The following is a 19,925-nucleotide window of genomic DNA, read 5'->3' as shown; positions in this document are numbered from 1 at the left end:
TCTTTTGGAGATTTTGACTTTTTTTTTTTTTTTTTTTTACGGCCTTGTGTCAATCTGGTGTCTCTCTGACGTTAACATTAAAAGCTTACGTACACAGAAGAATCCGCTTAAATGTAGTATGACCTTGTAAACTAGCCTACATTCGTGCCAGTGGTCTGATATGCAGCGCTGCAGAGTTCACTGATGAAACACGCGGACTCATTGACTGTACAATCTATAAAAGTGGACGTAGCTTCAGGGTCTGAAAAATGAGGCCGAGGCGGAAGTACCTCAAACTGCAATACCACCGAGTGCCACTAGAGGCCGACTCCACAAAGCCTCCGGCTCCGTAGGCTCCTGTTCAACTTCTCATAAAATTCGAAGTCAGTAAAGCTTCACCACTAGTTATCTCACTTTTGTTAGCTAAAGTCACTCCTTGTTATTAGTTTTCTGGCGGCCCATCTGAAAATAATCCCGTCATTAATTAGAAAATAAAATCCAAAACGCAGTGGTTTTTTTGGGGGCGGGGGCGTGTCTGTTTGATTGACAGGCCTGTGGTGCAGTATGGTTACGGCTGTCGGTGGGCGGGTGGTAGTATCGTCTGGTTTCCAATCAGATCAGAGTCAAATCCACCCCGAGCTCGTCCAAATATGGTCACTACCTGCTCCAAACCTCTCCGGACTAGGAAAATGGTGCCGGCCATGTTTAGTTTTCCTTTGGAGTACAATGACTTTATGTCATAATAAAAGCACATCAGTACTCTGTAATAATAACACACTATTGCTGCTTGATTTCCTTTAGCCTTTAGCTTCAATTCTTTTATTACAAAATCAATGCTACTCTATTAAAGTGTGCATTTTGTCCTTGATGCTGCCTTCCAAGAGGCTCCACTATTCCAAGTCAGAGCTAAACCTTTCATGACAACAAACGCACAAATTCACATTGTGGCTTTTTCTCACAATAAGGATTTATTATTGTTGTTTTCTTACTGTTTGCTGCACATCACCCTCTTGAGAGCGTTGCATTATTGTTGCACGACACCGCAGGGTCTGTGTATAGGAGCTGTGTGAAATTCATGGTGCATTCAGGGACACACTGACTGTACTCTGCTTTGTGTTATACTCATGTGTGTTGCTGGGAACATTTGAATACACCAACAGCGGTTTTAAATGCTGTAATGTAAAACGGTCATGTGTATTTGACTGAAAGATGCTACGGGTTCACTTGAATTGATTACTCAATCGTGTTTCAGCTCTTTGCGGATGTAAATGACCCAAACTACGCAGCTCAGAAATCCTTTCTCATCAGCTTCTCAGTGATGTCACCATGAGACGTGCTTACACGTGTGGCAGAAAACGTGTTTTGTGCCTTGAACACTTAAAAATCCCAAGAAAAAAAATAACTCTTTTCGGGAAGTTGATGGATAGTTTTGAACGAGAATTTCTGAGGAAGAAACGCCTGTTTTAAGGTGTTAATTTTACCTTTCGGCTGCTCTGCGTGTTTCATTTTGGAGTCTGGATTTCCATTAGTTTTCATTGCTTATTAATAATGAATGCGTCGTATCAGCTCATCCGAACCGATGGGTGAAAGATATCTATCAGTAGAAGGTGGAAAAGTAATTGAACTGTTTCTTAGTATTTCTTAATAGTGGAAAAAGTCCGGATGTCATCTATCGTGACATCGTGGCAGTCAGTTTTCCAACTTCCTGATGGACGCAAATCCTCAAATGACACTCACGCAGGTTTAACTTCAGGCTCTTTCAATAGCCACCGGAATTATGTTCATATTTTACAAATCAATTTGACGCTAATATGAAAGCTTTCAGTGTATCAAATCAAAAAAATCTGATCTGAAATGATGGTAAGCTATTTTTATTTCCCTCTTCTTTTAAGTCATCTTGTATGTATCTCTGTATGAAAGTATGTGTTTACCCACAAACATACAGGTCTCAAATGCCTCTCACAGTCTCTCTGTCTTTTTTTTTTTTTAATATTGTTTTATTTTTTTTTATTACAACTCCTCAACCATTTAAAGGCAAACACTCACACACACACACAGAGCCAGAGCAGTGGGTTTTCAGTGCAGTGATCTCTGATCATCTGTGTTGCCGGTGGTGCTGAGCTCTGTCGGGCCCTCTGAGCGGCCCATGTTATGAATTCTCCCTTTCATTCGGCCTTTTCTATGTTCTCCCTTTTTTTCTTTGTTTTTTTTTTTTTTTCTTCCATCATCTGCCGGACTCATTACGCCTCCCCTTATGTTTGCCCTCTGTTCCTCATTCGCGCTCTTTTATTTATATTCTCCCTTCTCCTCTGTTGTATTCAGAGCATCAAAGGCCTTGTAATTTAACCCAAACCACCCTTAGACATACACACACTCAGCAGGGCCTTAAAACGACGGGAAAAAAAAAAAATCCTAAAATACTCCGAGTTTGAAGCTTTAAGTAGTATTCAGAAGTCAGGGCTGATTGTGAGCTGCATTACCAAAGGTTAGATGTTCATCCTTTGTGTTTTGGACTCCTCGATTTGTTATTTTTTGTTTTTCTACTCAATCAGTAATCAGACCAAAGGGTTGCTTTTGTTTTTTTTTTTCCTTTAAATTAAATGTTTTATGAGTACAAAGTCTGTTTTAGTAGATCTGAACTCGCACACAGTCTTTCAACAAACACTTTTTAATCTCCACACAAACACAGACGAGCCACAGCTGTGGACAGTCTTTTGTCTGTTATTCAGACAAGCCCACCCTCACGCAGGTTACAACCTCACACACACACACACACACACACACACACACAGCAGGTAGCCTCAGGGCTGCCACAGTGTGGCGGCATATGGTAAGTGCCTCCGCCCGTATCTCCTCTTAATGACAGAGCCGCTGATCACTTCAAACAAGCCACTCGGAGCAAAACTTTCCTTCTGCTGGTGAAGAGATGTTGAAGTCACTGAGCCTGGAGAACTATTCAGGACTCTGCGTGTGTGTGTGTGTGTGTGTGTGTGTGTGTGTGTGTGTGTGTGTGTGTGTGTGTGTGTGTGTGTGTGTGTGTGTGTGTGTGTGTGTGTGTGTGTGTGTGTGTGTGTGTGTGTGTGTGTGTGTGTTGCTCAGCAGTACGGCGTGTCAGCTCTGGAGTTTTTTTGCCCGGCTGTGTGGAACACAGCAGATGTGCTCAGATCTCCCCTGAGGACGACGCCTCTCTCTCTCTCTCTCTCTCTCTCTCTCTCTCTCTCTCTCTCTCTCTCTCTCTCTCTCTCTCTCTCTCCTTCGCTCTCTCCACTCACTCAAATGTAGCTCGCTCATCCGCACATACCCTCCGATGTTTATACGCCGCTGCTCTCCAGATAATAAGCTGACTTCAGTACTTATCCTCCCTCCTTCCTTTGGTTACTTACTCCCTGCTCTCGTCTATCTCTCTCCTTCCATCCTCCCCGGTCCTCTCAAAACATGTCGCCGCTTGGGTTGTTGTTTTTTTGGACCCTAAACTTGTCCAGATTTTCAGGGTTTCAGTGACCGAAGGGCTTTTTTCTGGGGGTTTTTTACACTTTGCAAGCAGAACAATTTTTGTATATTGGATTGCTTTCTGTATAAAAATGGCCAAATACCAATTATGGAAACGTTATATCTGCTGTGCTCTTATTGCAGATGACTTCATCAGGTTTCTTCCTGTCAAAAAGGAGTTTTTCCTTCCACAAGGGTCACAAACTCATCATACCTAAGAGCTGCTGATTACAATCTGTCAGGTTTTCGAGGTATTTTTGCGTCAGGTGTGTGCAGCGGTTATCACAGTGCCGTCGATCATGCCTGATAACTTCTGCCAGCTTAATAATGTTGAATGGAAAATGTTTATGCTCCAGTTTTTTGCAGCCTTGCCAGACAATGATACATCGATAACAGGGGGGGGAAAAAAATCTAAATGGGGACAAAAAGTTACATAAATAATCCGGCCATATGTAACATTAAATATTTACCTTGTTGAAATATGCCACAGGCCTGGAAGCGTGAGATGTACTGCTTGATTTTGGTGCCACCTTTGGCCAAAGATTGTCACTACACTGATGAAAGCAGAGTTTTTCTTTTCTGTAGGCGTAAAAAGAGATTTGTTCGTATTTAAAGCAACAAAAACATAGAAAAAAGAAAGAAAGCTTACAAGAATTGAGCTTTAGGCTGAATAACTTTTGCATATTAAAATTTGTAGGTAAATAAATATCTCTTAATGAGCGCCTATTTTGCAGAAGCCCGGAGTCTGAGCTTTAGTTTACCAAAAATCTTGTTGGTCAAGTTATAAAGTCAGAATTCGCGTTTGTGCGAGAAAAAAAAAAAAGGTCCACAAATTGACTTGCTGTACAACTTCCAACCATGTCACAAAGTGAGAGTTTGCACCGTTGTCATGCCAACGGAAATCTTCTTACTTTCATTTATTCTGAACACTTTTGGTTGTTTTTCAGCTGAAAGATCAAGCTTGTTTTTCTTTCTATTTTGGTGCAACCTTTCTTGTAAAATGGCCAATGCATTTGTATGGCATGAAATTCAGCTGTAAACTGTTGTTTTTGTCGTAAGAAATATACACTCATATATTTACAGCAACAAAAGCACCTTCCAAGAGGTGGCTTTAAATCAAACGGCTAATATTTTGTATTAAGTGGCTGTAAAAGAGAAAAGTGAAGAAAACCTTGAACTTTAATGGCATAATTGGTAAATTGACTGCACTTATATGGTGCCTTTTTACCTCAGCCGTTTATAAAAGGGCTGAAAATGTTTTACATCCTCTTTACCAGCTTGCACACACACACACACACACACACACACACACACACACACACACACACACACACACACACACACACACACACACACACACAGATACACACACAGATACACACACAGCACCTTCACCAAAAACAGGATTCTTCGTGCATATAAGTCTATTTAGTTCCAACTAGGCCACGGCATCACATGAGCCGTTAGTCACACCATAAATCACACCAGTTCCTTCCCTCCCCGGATTTCAGCTGCTATTTTCAGTCAGAGGGGGGGGTATATATATATATATATATATATATATATATATAGATTCATGGTGTAGAAAACAACATTGAAAAAAAACAAATATTCAGTTCATGAGATCACATTATGTGCAACGCGGGCTGTCGTCGCCTCTCGTTTCGCACACACTCTATCAGCCCAGATAAAGTGAGAGAGGGGAGGCGGAAAAAGGTGACACCGGCAACAAGATTGTGGATAATGAAAACTAAACACCATCCTTTTTCCTCTTTCCTCCTGTCTTCTGTCTAGCTTTCTCCTCGGCTCTGCACCACTAGTTTGTCTTTATGCTCGTCAGGGGATTTGAATGGTTGTGTGTGTGTGTGTGTGTGTGTGTGTGTGTGTGTGTGTGTGTGTGTGTGTGTGTGTGTGTGTGTGTGTGTGTGTGTGTGTGTGTGTGTGTGTGTGTGTGTGTGTGTGTGTGTGTGTGTGTGTGAGAGAGAGAGTGAGAGTGAGAGTGAGATAGAGAGAGAAAAAGTGAGCAGCAAAACCATCTCTTTTTAAATTGTGATGAAAAAAAGTCGCCGCAAGTTTTTTCCCCGCAGATGGTGAAAACATTTTGTGATTTTGTCATAATCTTTTTTTGAATTTTTGTGTCGGCGCGTGAGCAGCAAAAAAAAAAGAGAAACAACCCCGAAAATATAGGCAATCCTTAAACGAGTAATACAATCTCGGGATAAGTCACATCAACTCAGCCATTGGATGACAAAGGATCTATAACTGGGTTGACAAGCACGCTAATATTCCGTTAATTCTCGCAGTGATCCCCTAATCAGAGTAAAAAAAAGCTTCATTTAAGCCTCGTATTAAAATGCAATCTGCATCTGGATGTGAAGGCTAGATAATGAACAATCTAACAAGCTAATCACCCACGCAGACTTACACCCGTTATTAGTGTGCATTTATGAGCATTCTTATGCTCTCTGCATTCTGCCCACGTTGTCACTTGGATCTCATTTTTCTATTTGCAGTAATGCAGCTCGGTCCAACTCTAAATCCCCGTGTTGTTGTTGTTGTATAGGTGCCTGGATTTAAAGCTGCTCCTTATTCATATATTAATGAGTCTTCTTAATGCACCAAAGTCTTGTAACAATCTCTGACCTAAAAGTTGTGTTGAATTAAAGCAAAACGCATTTTAATTTGTTTTCCAACACAAGATCAGTCGATTTTCTCAATTTAAGAATTACCGGTCTTAATGGAACTCATATTGAACAAGTGTATGAATACAAACGTCTCGGCGTCTGGCTCGATGTTACTGACTTCTAAAACTCTCATTAGAGAAGCAGCGGCCGATTGAAGCTGTCAGTTTGTTTTATGGATAAAAAAAAAAAAAAACATTGATTCTGCAGCTTGTGCACTCTCGCAGTCCTACACCATGGTGGCGATATCGTCTGGTATTCATTAGTATTCTACTACTTTTAAAAAGAGTTAGAAATGTGTGCTGTTAGATTTATAACTGCTGGCTGAACACCGCTGCACTCTTCATCAAAACCAGGGCTGGTTTGAGGAAGCATCGTCGCCTCTTGTTTATTTGCACAGCTTTTCCAAATAGACGACCACCTTATCGCACTTCTGACGTGCAGATCTGGAACTTATCAGACTCGCCCCGAAAGCTGGCTTCTGCTCCGGGTTCTTAAAGTGTATACAGATCTTGGGAAGCTTTCCGTGCAACGCTGCATCCCACAGGAGTAATTAACAACAGATCCTAATGCGAGATACCGTGGGTAGTTTCTACAAACTCATTAGGACCTGGTGAGTTATAACCGTGAGAGTTTTAAATGGTGATGCTTTTTTTTTTTTTTTTTTCTTTCACCACCTAATTTCAGTTACCCTGTGTTGATATTTTATGACTTTTCCTGTAAACTTAATCCATAAATTGTGGATTGTTGTAAATGCGCTGCGGTATCTGAGTACACAGCCGGCGTGTGAATGGGGTCAAATTGAATGTTAGTCAGTTCAATGGGATGTTGAACTGGAAAACAGACACTTTGCTGGCAAAACATTCATGTTTAAACCACAGACGGTGTGGAAAAATGGAGGTAGTTCTTCAAAGTGAAGCCAATGTGGAAGTGACTCAAAGTGCAATACCGATGAGGGCCACTAGGGGGCTTGCTCCGACAGACTCCCGAATTTCAAACTTCTATCATGACGGAAAGGAACTGCTGAGTCAGCGGTCAATTCTGTGTCGTTTTGCCAGAGCGACAGCTTTCACGCCACCCACGGTCTTCGTTTAAAATAAAATTTAAAAAAAACTGTGATCGAATGCGGGAAACAGATAAATCACAACAGGTGTTGTCGACGGAAAACTTAGATGGCTGAAGTTCACGAGCACATTCGCTGGCTTGCAAAAGTTGTGCGATACAAGACGAAGTCGAGGTGTGGGAGAGATGCATCATGTCGATGACACCAACGTATGGGAGTGTGTTGAGTGGGCGAGGCCTCGGCGGTGTGAATCAACCCGAGCGCAAAAAAAAAAAATGTTTTATTCTGTCAGCAAATCGGCTGAAAGGAATGCCGGGATATTTTGCAGCCGCGTGTTCGCGGTAGGTGCGTCGTAACGATGTCCGTGTCCGTGTGTCTCCATCCAGATGTGTTGGACAGCATGGCGAGGTTCAGCGTTCAGGGAGTGTTCAACTACAGCATGCTGACTCTGTCCGACCACGAGAGGGTTTTGTACGTCGGAGCGCGGGAGGTCTTGTTCGCCCTGGACCCCAACGACATCAGCAGACAGCTGCGGCCACAGGTAACACGCACGCGCACGCACACACACACACACACACACACACACACACACACACACACACACACACACACACACACACACACTCCACCACCAAATGTTGGATTAGAGTTCAGTACAGACAAGGAAGGATCTCAAGAAAAATAATTACTGGCTGACGAGCTGTCACTGCAAACACCCACCGAGTCTGAAAGGCTTTTTCGTAGAAATGCAGCAAATTAAATGATAACACATAAGAGTTAATATCACATGGCTCCATGATGGACAGTTCAGGAACAAAAAGCTTCCTCCACAGGGCTCGGTTACCGGAGCACCGGGGAGATAAACACGCATTTCAAATGCTTCATTTAAACACACCAAATTCAATTACGATATCAATTGTGATAGAATTATTATACAAAAGTCTTTTAAATATTACAGACATTCAGCTTGGATAAGCAGGAGAGGAAACATCATCTCTTCCTCTGACACATGTTTTTGCTGCCTATTAAATTCTAGAAAAAGACAGTTGTTTTTTTCTTTTGGATTCAAGTACATTTGAGAACACACGCAGACAAAAAAAAAAGATTTTATTCATCCTGGCAGATAATCAAAGAACATGATTGTACAATAGCAAAGTCGACCGAGTGCAACTAGATGTCGGGTCTTTTGTAATTATTTTCTGATTTCTTTTCTTAGGCGCTGTAGAAGCGAATATTGTCAAAGTTGTCAAGAAAATTGCAAAGTTTTCTCAAAAGTTGTTAAACTGTTCTCAATATAATAAAGTATGAATTGTTGCTGTTAGCTATAAAAGCCCTGATATTCCAAAATGTCACAATTTCAGAAGCAGACTCAGGCTTTCTTTTTGGTTGGTAAACATGCTTTTTTTTTTTTCTTTAGGCTTTAAAGAAATGTTTAACATTTTTTTACTATTATTGTTTTCAATAACATTAGCCTGCTAACTAGCTTTTGCGACCAGCTTCTTAACAGCGTTGCTACGGCGATACGCGGTACATTACATGGATGATTAACATAAAATGTGCTGACTGGTTTTGTTTTATGACACGAGGTTTCTGCTGTTTTGTTTTTTTAACCAATTGAAATATTGTAAATTAAAGTAAAAGAATACATCTTTTTGTACTCCATTTTCATTATTTTACCAACAATATTTATTTTTTTCAGACCTCTCACATAGGCTTTTACTGCATTCAGTTTGACTCAATAGATGTAATCCTTCAATTGAGTTAAGCCATAAAAATCCGCACAGCTCGCTTCAAAAACAACCAAATGCCATTTTCATACTGATATTGTCACAAATAAACCTAATCCTATTTAATCAGGGAAAAAGATGTTTACAGTATATCAGCTTTAATTTATTTTGGACAGATGTTTTCAGGCGTTTTGCCAAGTTATTACTTTACTTGGAAGTTATTTATGCTATCTGTTGCTAAAAGCCTGGAACAGTAATGGAGGGAGTAAGCTGCCAGATATTAGGATCATAATGCGTGCAGCTATTGGCTCCAATATTTCACTTCTATCAGCACAAACATATCCACTGTGAATGTGTGGGTGTGCACACTCGCTCACATGTACTTGCTCCTACTGTACACTTGAACAGGCTTTGGCCCTGTTTCTCACAGCTTATGAAGCACTTATTCAATCAGGGTTGTTTTTTGTGTTTTTTTTTGTTGTTGTTGTTGTTGTTTTTTATATAGTCCTTGTTTTTAATTTGTGGATCATGTTTTTCTGTGAAGCACTCTGTGCCAAACCTGTTTCTTAAAAGCAGCTCTATAAATACCCTTGACTCGACCCAATACGCTTACACAATACACAGCAGCTCAATCCTCGGAGACTCAGTCGTTTTTTGGTTTTTTTTGCTTCGCTCCTTCAATAATTGGTCCGTATCGCAATCAATACGATTACAGCGATGCAATGCAGGGTGTAGTGAGCAGCCCATAGCGGTTTGGGAATTGTTATCTGATTTACCGCCGTAATGAGCAGTTATTAGACGCACACACACACACACACACACACACACTGTCACACACGGCTCAGCCACCGGCGGCTTTGAGTGAGGGTTATGAGTCTTACAGTAATGATAAGGACACCTGTTGTCAGCCCCCAGCGTGCGATGTACAGGGAAGCAGCCAACACAGAAAAATGACTTAAGTGCGGACGAGGGAACGGTCCAGCTCCTCTGCCACCATCTGCCCATCACTCTCACCCCTCCTCCTTTTCATTTCTTCGCCTCCCGTCTCACTCGTCGTCTTTCTTCATTACTTTCACGTCTTGTCGTCGTTCGCCCTGGATATTTTCTACCGATGTTCCTCCCGGGGGGGTTTTAAGACTTCCTGGAGATGAGCAGCTCCCCCCCCTCCCCCTCTCCGTTTGTGTTGGAAGTGCTTTGGTCTGCATTATTTAGCTGTGTTCTTTCCCCCATGACGACTGCCGATTGCTTTCCATTATTTCCTTTATTAATTCTCATATATAAAATTTGCAGCGCTGACACGCGGGTACACCTTGTTCCAGACTTTTAAAAAGAACTCCCAGGCACTGTTGTTGCAATCTGAATTTAAATAGCTAATCACATTGCAAACTTCAAATGATATTAAATTCAATATATTCAAACTATGACTCGTCCCTGTGCCACAAAGTTCAACCAGCATTTTGAGTTATTTGCAAATGGCGATGTCCTTTTTTTTTTTTTCTTTTTAAATAACATCCACTAACGGCCAAAGCGTGAGCTGCGTTATTTGTGCTAAAGCATCACAGATCTGCACGCGCTTCTCCGAAGGCCGAAACCAAGTGGCCAGGTAACAGCGCTCGGGTCCTTCCCAAAAATAAATGCCTCCGCTTCGTTTTCAGTCGAGCTCTACTCACTTCCATGCAGTCTATTTGTCACCCAAAGACACGTAAGATGTATCTAACGACACTAATGCGAGGAGAGTTGAAAAATATGCCGAAGAGCTGTTGCTTATTATTAGTGCAGTGCATTAATGTGATGTAGTGGGCATTTATTTTGGCAGATGCGTCTTTGTAGGCCGTTATTCATCAGCGCTGAGAGCTGCTACTACTGCGGCCACAAACCAGTGGCGAAGGAGAATCCCTTAGAAATAACAACGTGCTTGGTTTTAGCCGCTCTTTCTTTAAAAACTAAAACCACAGATCCCGCAGGTGATATGTCACAACCGCGGACCCTAATGATTCATTTAGTCATCAAATCTTTACGATAACTCCATCATATCTCCAGTAAACACAGGACTTATTCTGCATACATGTAAAATGCAATTATCCTCTTGTGTTTCATGGATCTGTATAAATATTGGTCATTTTGACAAAAAAAAAACAGGTGCATCATTTTTTTTTTTGTCTCTCTGCAACACTATTGTAATACGTAAATTTCCATTCAGATTTTTTAAAGCACAGTTTATCTACCAGTACATTATATGGCAACAGTCCATTGCTTGATTGCTGTTGGTTTAAATCCAGTCGAGTAAATCGGTTTAATTTTGAATTTACTGCCGCTCTCCGCCTGTAATGGTCGGTATAATTATTTCTAATGGTGTGGAAACCTCTCAGTAAACACACTTCATACTTTGGGTCTCTGTCCGCAGAGCAAAGTTCAGGCATGTGTTAAGCACAGTCCTTTAGAGGAAAAAAAAAAAAAAGTAGCAACTGAAAATGATATAAATACCAAAGGTCATTGGTTGAGCAAAGTATGGACACATAAAGTGTGAATGAATGTGCGCTTTTCTTTTTTTATTTCCTTCCCACCGCCTGTTTCAGGGGAAAGAATTGTCCCTTTTGGAGTATAAAAGCCTGCAGCTGCAGTCCTACTTTTTACAAGTGTATAATAGAAAAGTCTTTTCAGTCTGTCTTTGATCCTTTAAACAATGGTATAATCATGAGAGGGTTTTTCTGCAGTAAGGACATCACAGTTTCCTACCTAGCTCCTGCTCACAGCGTGTTTAAGAAATGAACCCGGGTCTCTGCAGCTCCGTCCGGCGACCAATTTAACCGACTTAACTGTATTTTCAGTTCGGGGGTGAACAGCTTCACTTTAACTCACCACTCTGAAACCATTTTGTAATTCTTCGGCGGATGAAAACGTACGAATCGACTTTCGTTAGGACCTGTTATCTGTACATAGTACATTTCCGGTCGCAAAAAAATACTTTCTTTAAATGTGCCATGCGTCTGTGGTTGTTGCTATAGTTACAGCAGCTAGCGGTCAAGAGTTGCAGAGTCCATCGGCTAAGTTAAACAAAATGTCAACAAGGAAAGTTTAAGCTCTTTGCTGTGATGAGTCTCGGAGTCCAGATGAGGTGATGGTCATTTCCTATTTAGAGTCTGCGCAGTACACAGTACGTGTTATATGTGCTGGTGCACAGCATGCCGGCAGATGTGTTACTAATGGATGAGAGGCAGGCATCCTTCTTGCAGCATGTCACATCTGTCTCCGTCTTCTCTGCAGATCGACTGGCCGGCTCCGCAGGATAAGAAGAGGGAGTGTGTCGCCAAGGGGAAGAACAACCAGGTAACGTGGATCTCCGCTGACACGGGTTGCCGGGTTTACCCGCCTAGCGGTTTCTGAGACAATCATTCCTAAGAGCACGGCAACATTACTCACCTCGCTGCTCACTCAATTACAGTTTGTCAAGTCGGTCGGGGGTTTCGAACTGGAAACCTTCCAGTCATTACATTAGCAAACAGCGAAGTGCATCTTCCAGACAATGTTCGGATCAGCAACTTTTCAGGCGGTCCGATTAAGGATGTGTTTTATCTTGGGCAACGGAAAGTCCACTGAGGTCTTGCTGCAAAAAGAGGAGAATGTGATGAGGAGTTTGGTTGGACACAATACGACAGAATGTAATATAACAAAAACGGGTGATTGTCCTGTATTAGCACAAGTGAAACGCAGTTTCACAATATTGTTTCGAAAACCAGAGCTCATCTATTTGTGTATGCATCATAATATTAAGCAACATCAATATAGTTGTACCACCAAAGGGCATTTTATTAGTTGGGAGGGTATACCGTGGGTCAAGGAAGAGCATTAACATTTAGAGCATTTGACCTCCTAAACAGCGTCCATCAGTCGATGGCGGTAAAGTTCAACAGTGACAAAAGATTCCAGAGCTGCAGTGACTCCATATCAAAATCTGCCTTACCTGCAATCCTCTGGGACACACACGTCTTTGGTCAGACTTCATACAGAGAGGAGTCATCATGGAGCAGCCGGGAACCTGAACACCACCACAAGTGTAAATATATCCAGACTTATTGGCTGCAGTTGTGGAATTGCATTAGATAGAAAAGTGGACTTTTAGTCTGAGCCGTGGTCTGTCCTTTCTAATCTTCTCGTTACTTTTTGGATTTTGTATGTAAACAAATTACACATTATGACGGGTTAATTTACTGAGCTTATAGGAGGTGGCAGGCTAACTGTCCTCCCCCTCCGCCCTCCCTGAATCAAGTCTTCATGCTAAGCTAAGCTAACCAGCTGCTAGTTGTATCAATCTTCTCATTTAACTCTGAGGAAGAAACTAATACTTTTATTTTGCGCATTTGCTTACGATAGTGACGTACAAATGATGTATCAGTCGGCGAAGCGACAGCATGAAAAAAAAGTAACAAATCTCACAAGTATTCTGCTTTCTTTTTTTTTTTTCCACATATTTTATGATGCTACCCAACAGAGGAAGAACTCTTTGTGATTGAGCATCCTCCAGCTCTCACCATCAGTTATGGTACATTTGTAAACACAGCTAGCGAAATTCTCCCAGCCAGCTCCGCACTTTCTTCTCAGCGAGAGCTTCCCCACTGCTTTTGGCTGCATGATGTACATGTGCGAGAAGACTCGTTTAATATTTTATAGAAACAGACAGAACGTTTGCAGATGGAGCTAAAACTTCTCTCGATGCTCAACGGTAACTTCAGATGTGGTTTTTAAACAGAAAGGGGGAAATAGTTCACTGCAGTGCAGCAGAAGCAGCTGCAGCACTGTTTTAACTGAAATAGGCTCCAAGGAGTGTAAAAAATACATGTTGAGAAATTAGTATAAGTGGGGATTTATATATATATAAAAACAACACTCTGGTGATTTGAAAAAGTCATTAAAAGTTCATGCATATTCATACTCCACGTTCTGAAAAATGACGGCTTCTCTTTTTCTTTCCGTGTAATTTTCTTAAAATACAGTTCAGTGGTTGCACAGAACATTTAGTTTCTTCTTCCTAATTTGCTTTCCGCCGTCTACTTTCCATCCAGTAACACAAGTATCTGGCATTGACTACATATGGTAACAGGAATTTACTTAATGTAGAAGAATAAGCATATGGTGTTCACAATGACCCTCGTTACATTTGATTACCAGTCTTTTTTTTTAAGTATTGTTGCAGTTGTCGCGGGTTTGAAAAGCGCCCCGTCTGCCCGACTCGTCTCGTCCTGATTATTCCCAGTGATTGCCGAAGCTGTAAAACTGAATTTTAAAACATCACATTGCTCATATTACAGCCTTGAGATACAGATATTGTTATGCCGCTGCTTCAATGGCAAACATCAACTGGATGCGCTGAATAATTCATCCCTCTTTGTGCATCATGTGTGAGCATCTGTTTCCATTTCCATTCAAAAGAGCTTCATTCTCCGTCACAGTGCAGGCATTAAAGGGCACTTCCCCATAAATCACTGCATAAATTACTACGTTAATTACACACTTATCCTCTGAATGGAACTATCTGTTACTTTCTTGTTCGGCTTAAAGATTATTCAGATAATGTGTCGCCACATCGTTTGTTACGTGGCGTCCTTTAACAGGACGCTGAACACTTGTTTGCTCAAGTTGACTGGTATCAATCCCGCCAAAATAAAAGTAGGCGGATTCCACACATTTACGACACAAGAACAAGCTCTCGTGTCAAGGTTACGCAGGTGATTTAAAAGAAGTCGCAGTGAAGCATTCGAGTGAATGTGTGAGCACACTGAAAGTCCTTAACGTTGGAAGATAGGCTTCAACCCAACAGAGGACAAAACAGTTTGAAAAGAAGGTCAACAGCATTTCTAATAATTCCTTCTCGCTCCCTTCACAGACCGAGTGCTTCAACTACATTCGCTTCCTGCAGAGCTACAACCACACGCACCTCTACACCTGCGGCACTTTCGCCTTTCAGCCCAAATGCACTTACGTGGTGAGTATGCGTGCGTTTCCCTAGACGGCGAGTCGGCGCTGACAGGTGTCAATTTGAGATGTGTACCATCTAAACCTGAGGCAAAGACCACCGTGTGACAAAATAAAATGCAATGAAAAAGGAAGAATCTCACGCAGGGGCCGGCCGAACGTGTGAAGGCTCGTGTGTGTACGCATATATGTGACACTGATGTGACAGGACAACATGGCGAGGGGTGAAAAATCCTTGTAACGGGCAGACAGAGCTTGAAGCTCTCGCATGTGGGTCATAATACATGCTGACCACGAACCAGCTGTGTTTCTTATTTTGTGTGTGTGTGTGTGTGTGTGTTTGCAGAACGCCGACTATTTTACCCTCAACACTGTAGCGCTGGAAGATGGGAAGGGCAAATGCCCGTACGACCCTGCCAAGGGGCACACAGGCCTGATAGTGGGTGAGTATAAATATGCTGTTGTTCGTATATTCTTTTAACGGTCATTAAAGGATCACTTTAACCCAAAAGGGAAGACGAGTCCTCAGCTGGAAATCCACCGACAACCATTACCGACAGAAAACACGCAGTCAGCCGCTGTTTTTTTCCATCTCAGCAGTCTGTATGGTGGAGTGAACACGTTTTTACAGCTGTTAAAGAAGCATAAAGTGTCCATCAAATCTCCACAAACTGCTGCTGCAGAATTTCCCATCTGTTTTTGCAGCCGTACGATTGCGCTGAGTGTCCAGAAGTCCAATACAACTTTGCATACTGCATTTACTTCATTGTGGACGGCTTCATTGAACCCATTCTCCATCCTTTTTTTTTTTTTTTTGTGTCTCCCCGCTGAACCACTGACCCTCTGTCATTGTAAGCCAGTACAAAAAAAAAAAAAAAACTGAATTAAACCAAAGCTTGCTTTTTGTTGGTACAGATAAGGAGCTGTATTCAGCAACACTCAACAACTTCCTGGGTACGGAGCCAGTCATTCTGAGGAATCTGGGCCAACAGCACTACAGCATGAAGAGTGAATACTTGCCTGCCTGGCTCAATGGTAAGTGAAAAGTGAAAGACAAAGAAGAAAGAACTGGTAGTGCTGCCAACTGACAGAGAAAAGGAGGGAAGAGAAAGTAAAGTGGATGGAAAGAGAACTCAAGAAAACGTTTTGTGCCTCTAGAAATACCATTAGCCTCCATCCCATAAATAGATAGATAGGTGGATGGATGGATTATTGAGTGATTATTGGATGGATGGATGGATGGATGGATGGATTGTTGAGTCCAAATTAGGAAATTCTTGTGTTACAGCAGCAACTTCATGAGAATAGCAAATACACTTTGGTGCATATCAGCGCGACAGAACAGAAATATATATATGATCAGAAAATAAACCGCCAACAGCCGTCAAGTTTGTCGACTGAAGTGACGACTGTCGCTGGCAGGTTTACATCAGCTGTAGCTCGCTAGCTGGTCTCCCTCTCCTCCTTCCGTTTAAATCTTTTCAGCTCGCTTGTTTAAAAAAATTAACCGTATAAAAGGGTTTAATGTCTTTACACTTGGCATAATGCTAAAAGAGTGAAGCTAAAAGCTGCATGTCGAAGACGTGGAAACAAGAGGCAGCTTTGTTCTCGTATTGCAAATACAAATAAATAATTAACGTTATTTAATTCTGACATAACCAATATATTAGAATATTTAAAAATGACAGGCTACACTGTTTAAGTAGCAGTAGTAGTAGTAGTGTTAGCGTTGCTGGCTTAACACTGTGGCGGTAATCTAGTTGCCAGGCATGCCAAGGTTTAAATCTCATTTTAGGGCATTTAATCAACGCTGATTTACTGTCTGGATTCTGGATGTGATAAGGAGAAAAAAGAAGTACAAAGATAACCAGTTTTACAAGAATCCTTTGCACAGCATGTGCAGTTGGAGTATGCTGCGGAGGGCTTTAGCACTCGGTCGGTTGTAAAAGAAAAAAGTTAAAGTTTATGAAATAAATATCAGCTCTTCCATCCCTCTGTGGTGTGAACTAAAATATTCAGCATCAGTTCAGTTTTAAGAATTCCACCCCACCTCCCCCAAAGGACCAGGGATGCTGGCAAATTAAATATGTAGAAGTTGATAACGCTGGCTTCTTTTTGAACGAGTTTCATTAAAAAAAAAAATTAAGAGCCAGAAACATGCAAAAAGAACAAGAGAAAGAGAAATGAGTTGCAGGAAATGAGGCACGCGGGTCTCGGCTGCGGTGAAGGATCGTTATCATTTTGGTCGGGGAGGAGGTGGAGAATGGAGTGAGCCACTCGGAGAGAAATGATGGGGAGAGAAGAGGATGAAGTCACGGCAGGACAAAAATGGGTGATGAAAGAACAGACATTAGGATCGGCGATAAAAAGATAGAGGGAGAGTCGAGGGGAATGGAGATGGGAGATGAAGGAAGGAAGGAAGGAGCGACATACAGATGAGGCAGGGGGGCTACGTCTGTTTATTATTCATGCTGATACAGAGCTTTTATTAAAAACTAGACCTGCAAAGAGGCTCACCTCACCTTAATTTAAACAGTTTCTGATCAGACTAAAAGCATTTAATTGGCCTGGGTTTCCGTGGAGAGTTGCAGTATCCCATAATGGGATAAATCGGAAAAGACCAGTCCTTCTGGGAAAGCACCGTATCCATGTAATTTACAAAAAAACCCGTACTTTTGCATAAGTACGGTTGCATTAGAAGTGCCCAACGGTTGAAAAATCTCTTAGACTTCACAAAAGGATTTTTTTTTTTTTTTTACAACCTAATCAGGACTGGATAGAGACAGAGAATCTAAGAAAGACAGCAGCGACTGTCTGAAAAAACAGAAAATGGATCACTAACAGGGAGCAGTGGAGAGACAGGGAGCGAGAAATGACTGGAGAAGAGGTGAGTCAGAGGAGAGTGATGATAGATAAGAAACAAAGAAGTGAGAAAAGTGTGTCAGGGAATGAGATGGAGGTGTCAAGCTGTGTGTGTGTGTGTGTGTGTGTGTGTGTGTGTGTGTGTGTGTGTGTGTGTGTGTGTGTGTGTGTGTGTGTGTGTGTGTGTGTGTGCGTGTGCGTGTGCGTGTCTTTATCTGTGTGATTCAGTCCTGCTGGCCGAGGTTTTCTGTTTGTTCACTTGTGATGTATGTCTTACTGTCGCGCGTTAATAATACACTGTCTGATACTACCCCTCTTCTTTCGCTGTGTGTGTGTGTGTGTGTGTGTGTGTGTGTGTGTGTGTGTGTGTGCGTGTGCGTGTGCGTGTGCGTGTGCAGAGCCGGACTTCGTGGGTTCAGCCCTGGTGAGGGAGAGCAGCGGCAGCAAAGACGGAGACGACGACAAGATCTACTTCTTCTTCAGCGAGCGAGCGCTGGAGATGGACTGCGACACGGAGCTCACCGTGGCCCGAGTGGCCCGCGTCTGCAAGGTAACAACTGATCCCGGAACTGATTCCGTTCGGACTCGGGGAGCATCCGTGAGTGTTTATTAATGGGGAAAAGCAGAATCCCGAGTTTCGTGCAACACTCGGCTGGAAATCAGCTGTTTTCTATTTTCTCCAGCGGTTTTGACAGCTGTTTTCCGGGCTCTTCTCAATGCGAGACGCCACTTGCTCGCAGTTTTGGGGCTCAACAGGAGATGCCCATATAAGGAAGCAACATGTTGCTGTTGTTTGCAGCAGGTGGACATGTACGGTATTGTAGATTTCAGGTTGATGACTGTGACAGGCATCTTCCTATCACTAGTGGGTTCTTTACGACACGGAACGACAACAGTCCTCAGAAGTGTGGTTTCCAAAGGTGTTTTATTTCACCCACCACAAATGTCCAATGATCACACGCAATTTCTGTGTGCTCCTCTGTGCAGCAGCCACCCCACTGCTCCGTGTCCTCCGTCTTCCAGTCTGGTCCCCTGCTAGGTTTTTTTTTATGTGTTTGGGAGGGACAATCAGGGATGTGATTCAGCTGAGGCTAATTAAGCATCTTCCAGGCACTCCCCCACTGACCCACTCCCCCAATCAGTCCCCCCCCCCTGCAGCGGAGCCAAACCACGCCCCGCCACCACAATGACTCATACTGGGAACGGCCTGATGTTACTTCCAAAGCTAATCTAACGGCATGACGCTTTATTTTTAGAACAGATCCGACCCCGCTTGTCCTGCTTTTTAATTGTGTTTTCATGTTACGGATACGAGCTGCCAAAAAAAAAAATTAAACTGAGAGCACACAACTTTTTTCTAAATAGCTAATACGGGAAACCAAGTTGTTTACTTGCATTTAGATTCCTCCAGAGGACTCAGAAGATAAATAATGCTCAGATTTATTTTTATTATTTATGAACACCCAGTCTCATTTCTTCCCTTGCAGACTGATTATTGCTCACATTTTATCATCACTGAACTTCCATCAAACCGTCGCACAAATCCGAATTTAACCACGTTACTGTGCCCGTCTGCCTCGGCGTACGCAGCTTCTGTGATGATGGAAGCTCTGTTATAAAGAACTAAGAAACTACAACAACAACAAAAAAAGATTATTTTAAATCCAGAATGAAGAAAAAATAAATGTCTGCACAAAAAAAAAAACACAGCGACAGGAGCATCAGTTTCCTGTTTACTAACAATGTGTTACGGCGAGTCAACTGCATTGACATAGATCTATTTGGTAATTAATGCATTCATTTGCTTAATTAATGGCCTCATTAGGACAACTGATTAGCTTGGATGTACCGCGGTGATTATGGCCGGACGTCAGAGGTGCTTCTCGTTATGAGGAAAGGGTCGCTCGCTGAGACGTGACGCGGCACTTCTTCTACATTTTCTGTGATTTCGGCGACCTTTCAGTTCGCGCAAAGACAGTTCGGCGTCACGTTGCTGATGTCAGTTCCTTGTGCAACTGTATCATCTCGGTAACCTTTAAACCCGGCAAACTACACACAGTCGAGACAGACTGCTAATAGTCTGTGGAGATGTGTGTAATTAAGTGCACAATGTATTTACTGGTTTACGGGAAGGGCCCTTTAATGTCTGCGCCA

General features: G+C 42.3%; 1 protein-coding gene across 1 annotated transcript in view; it reads left to right on the top strand.

Moving 5' to 3' along the window:
- sema4c (sema domain, immunoglobulin domain (Ig), transmembrane domain (TM) and short cytoplasmic domain, (semaphorin) 4C) overlaps positions 1–19,925 on the top strand; it is a 99,162-nt gene that overhangs the window by 59,875 nt on the left and 19,362 nt on the right. The window contains exons 4-9 of the mRNA XM_069701637.1: positions 7,599–7,753; positions 12,204–12,266; positions 14,821–14,919; positions 15,256–15,352; positions 15,825–15,944; positions 18,170–18,321. Of these exons, the coding sequence (XP_069557738.1) occupies positions 7,599–7,753; positions 12,204–12,266; positions 14,821–14,919; positions 15,256–15,352; positions 15,825–15,944; positions 18,170–18,321 (686 nt within the window). The remainder of the gene's footprint in view (positions 1–7,598; positions 7,754–12,203; positions 12,267–14,820; positions 14,920–15,255; positions 15,353–15,824; positions 15,945–18,169; positions 18,322–19,925) is intronic.

This window comes from Brachyistius frenatus, unplaced genomic scaffold (assembly GCF_029030835.1).
Source record: "Brachyistius frenatus isolate BFR_SWC_R1_liver_20210118 unplaced genomic scaffold, ASM2903083v1 Contig_37, whole genome shotgun sequence".
In the NCBI taxonomy this organism is placed as follows: Eukaryota; Metazoa; Chordata; class Actinopteri; family Embiotocidae; genus Brachyistius; species Brachyistius frenatus.
The sequence above is the reverse complement of the archived record's forward strand: the minus strand, read 5'-3'. Positions and strand labels throughout refer to the sequence as shown.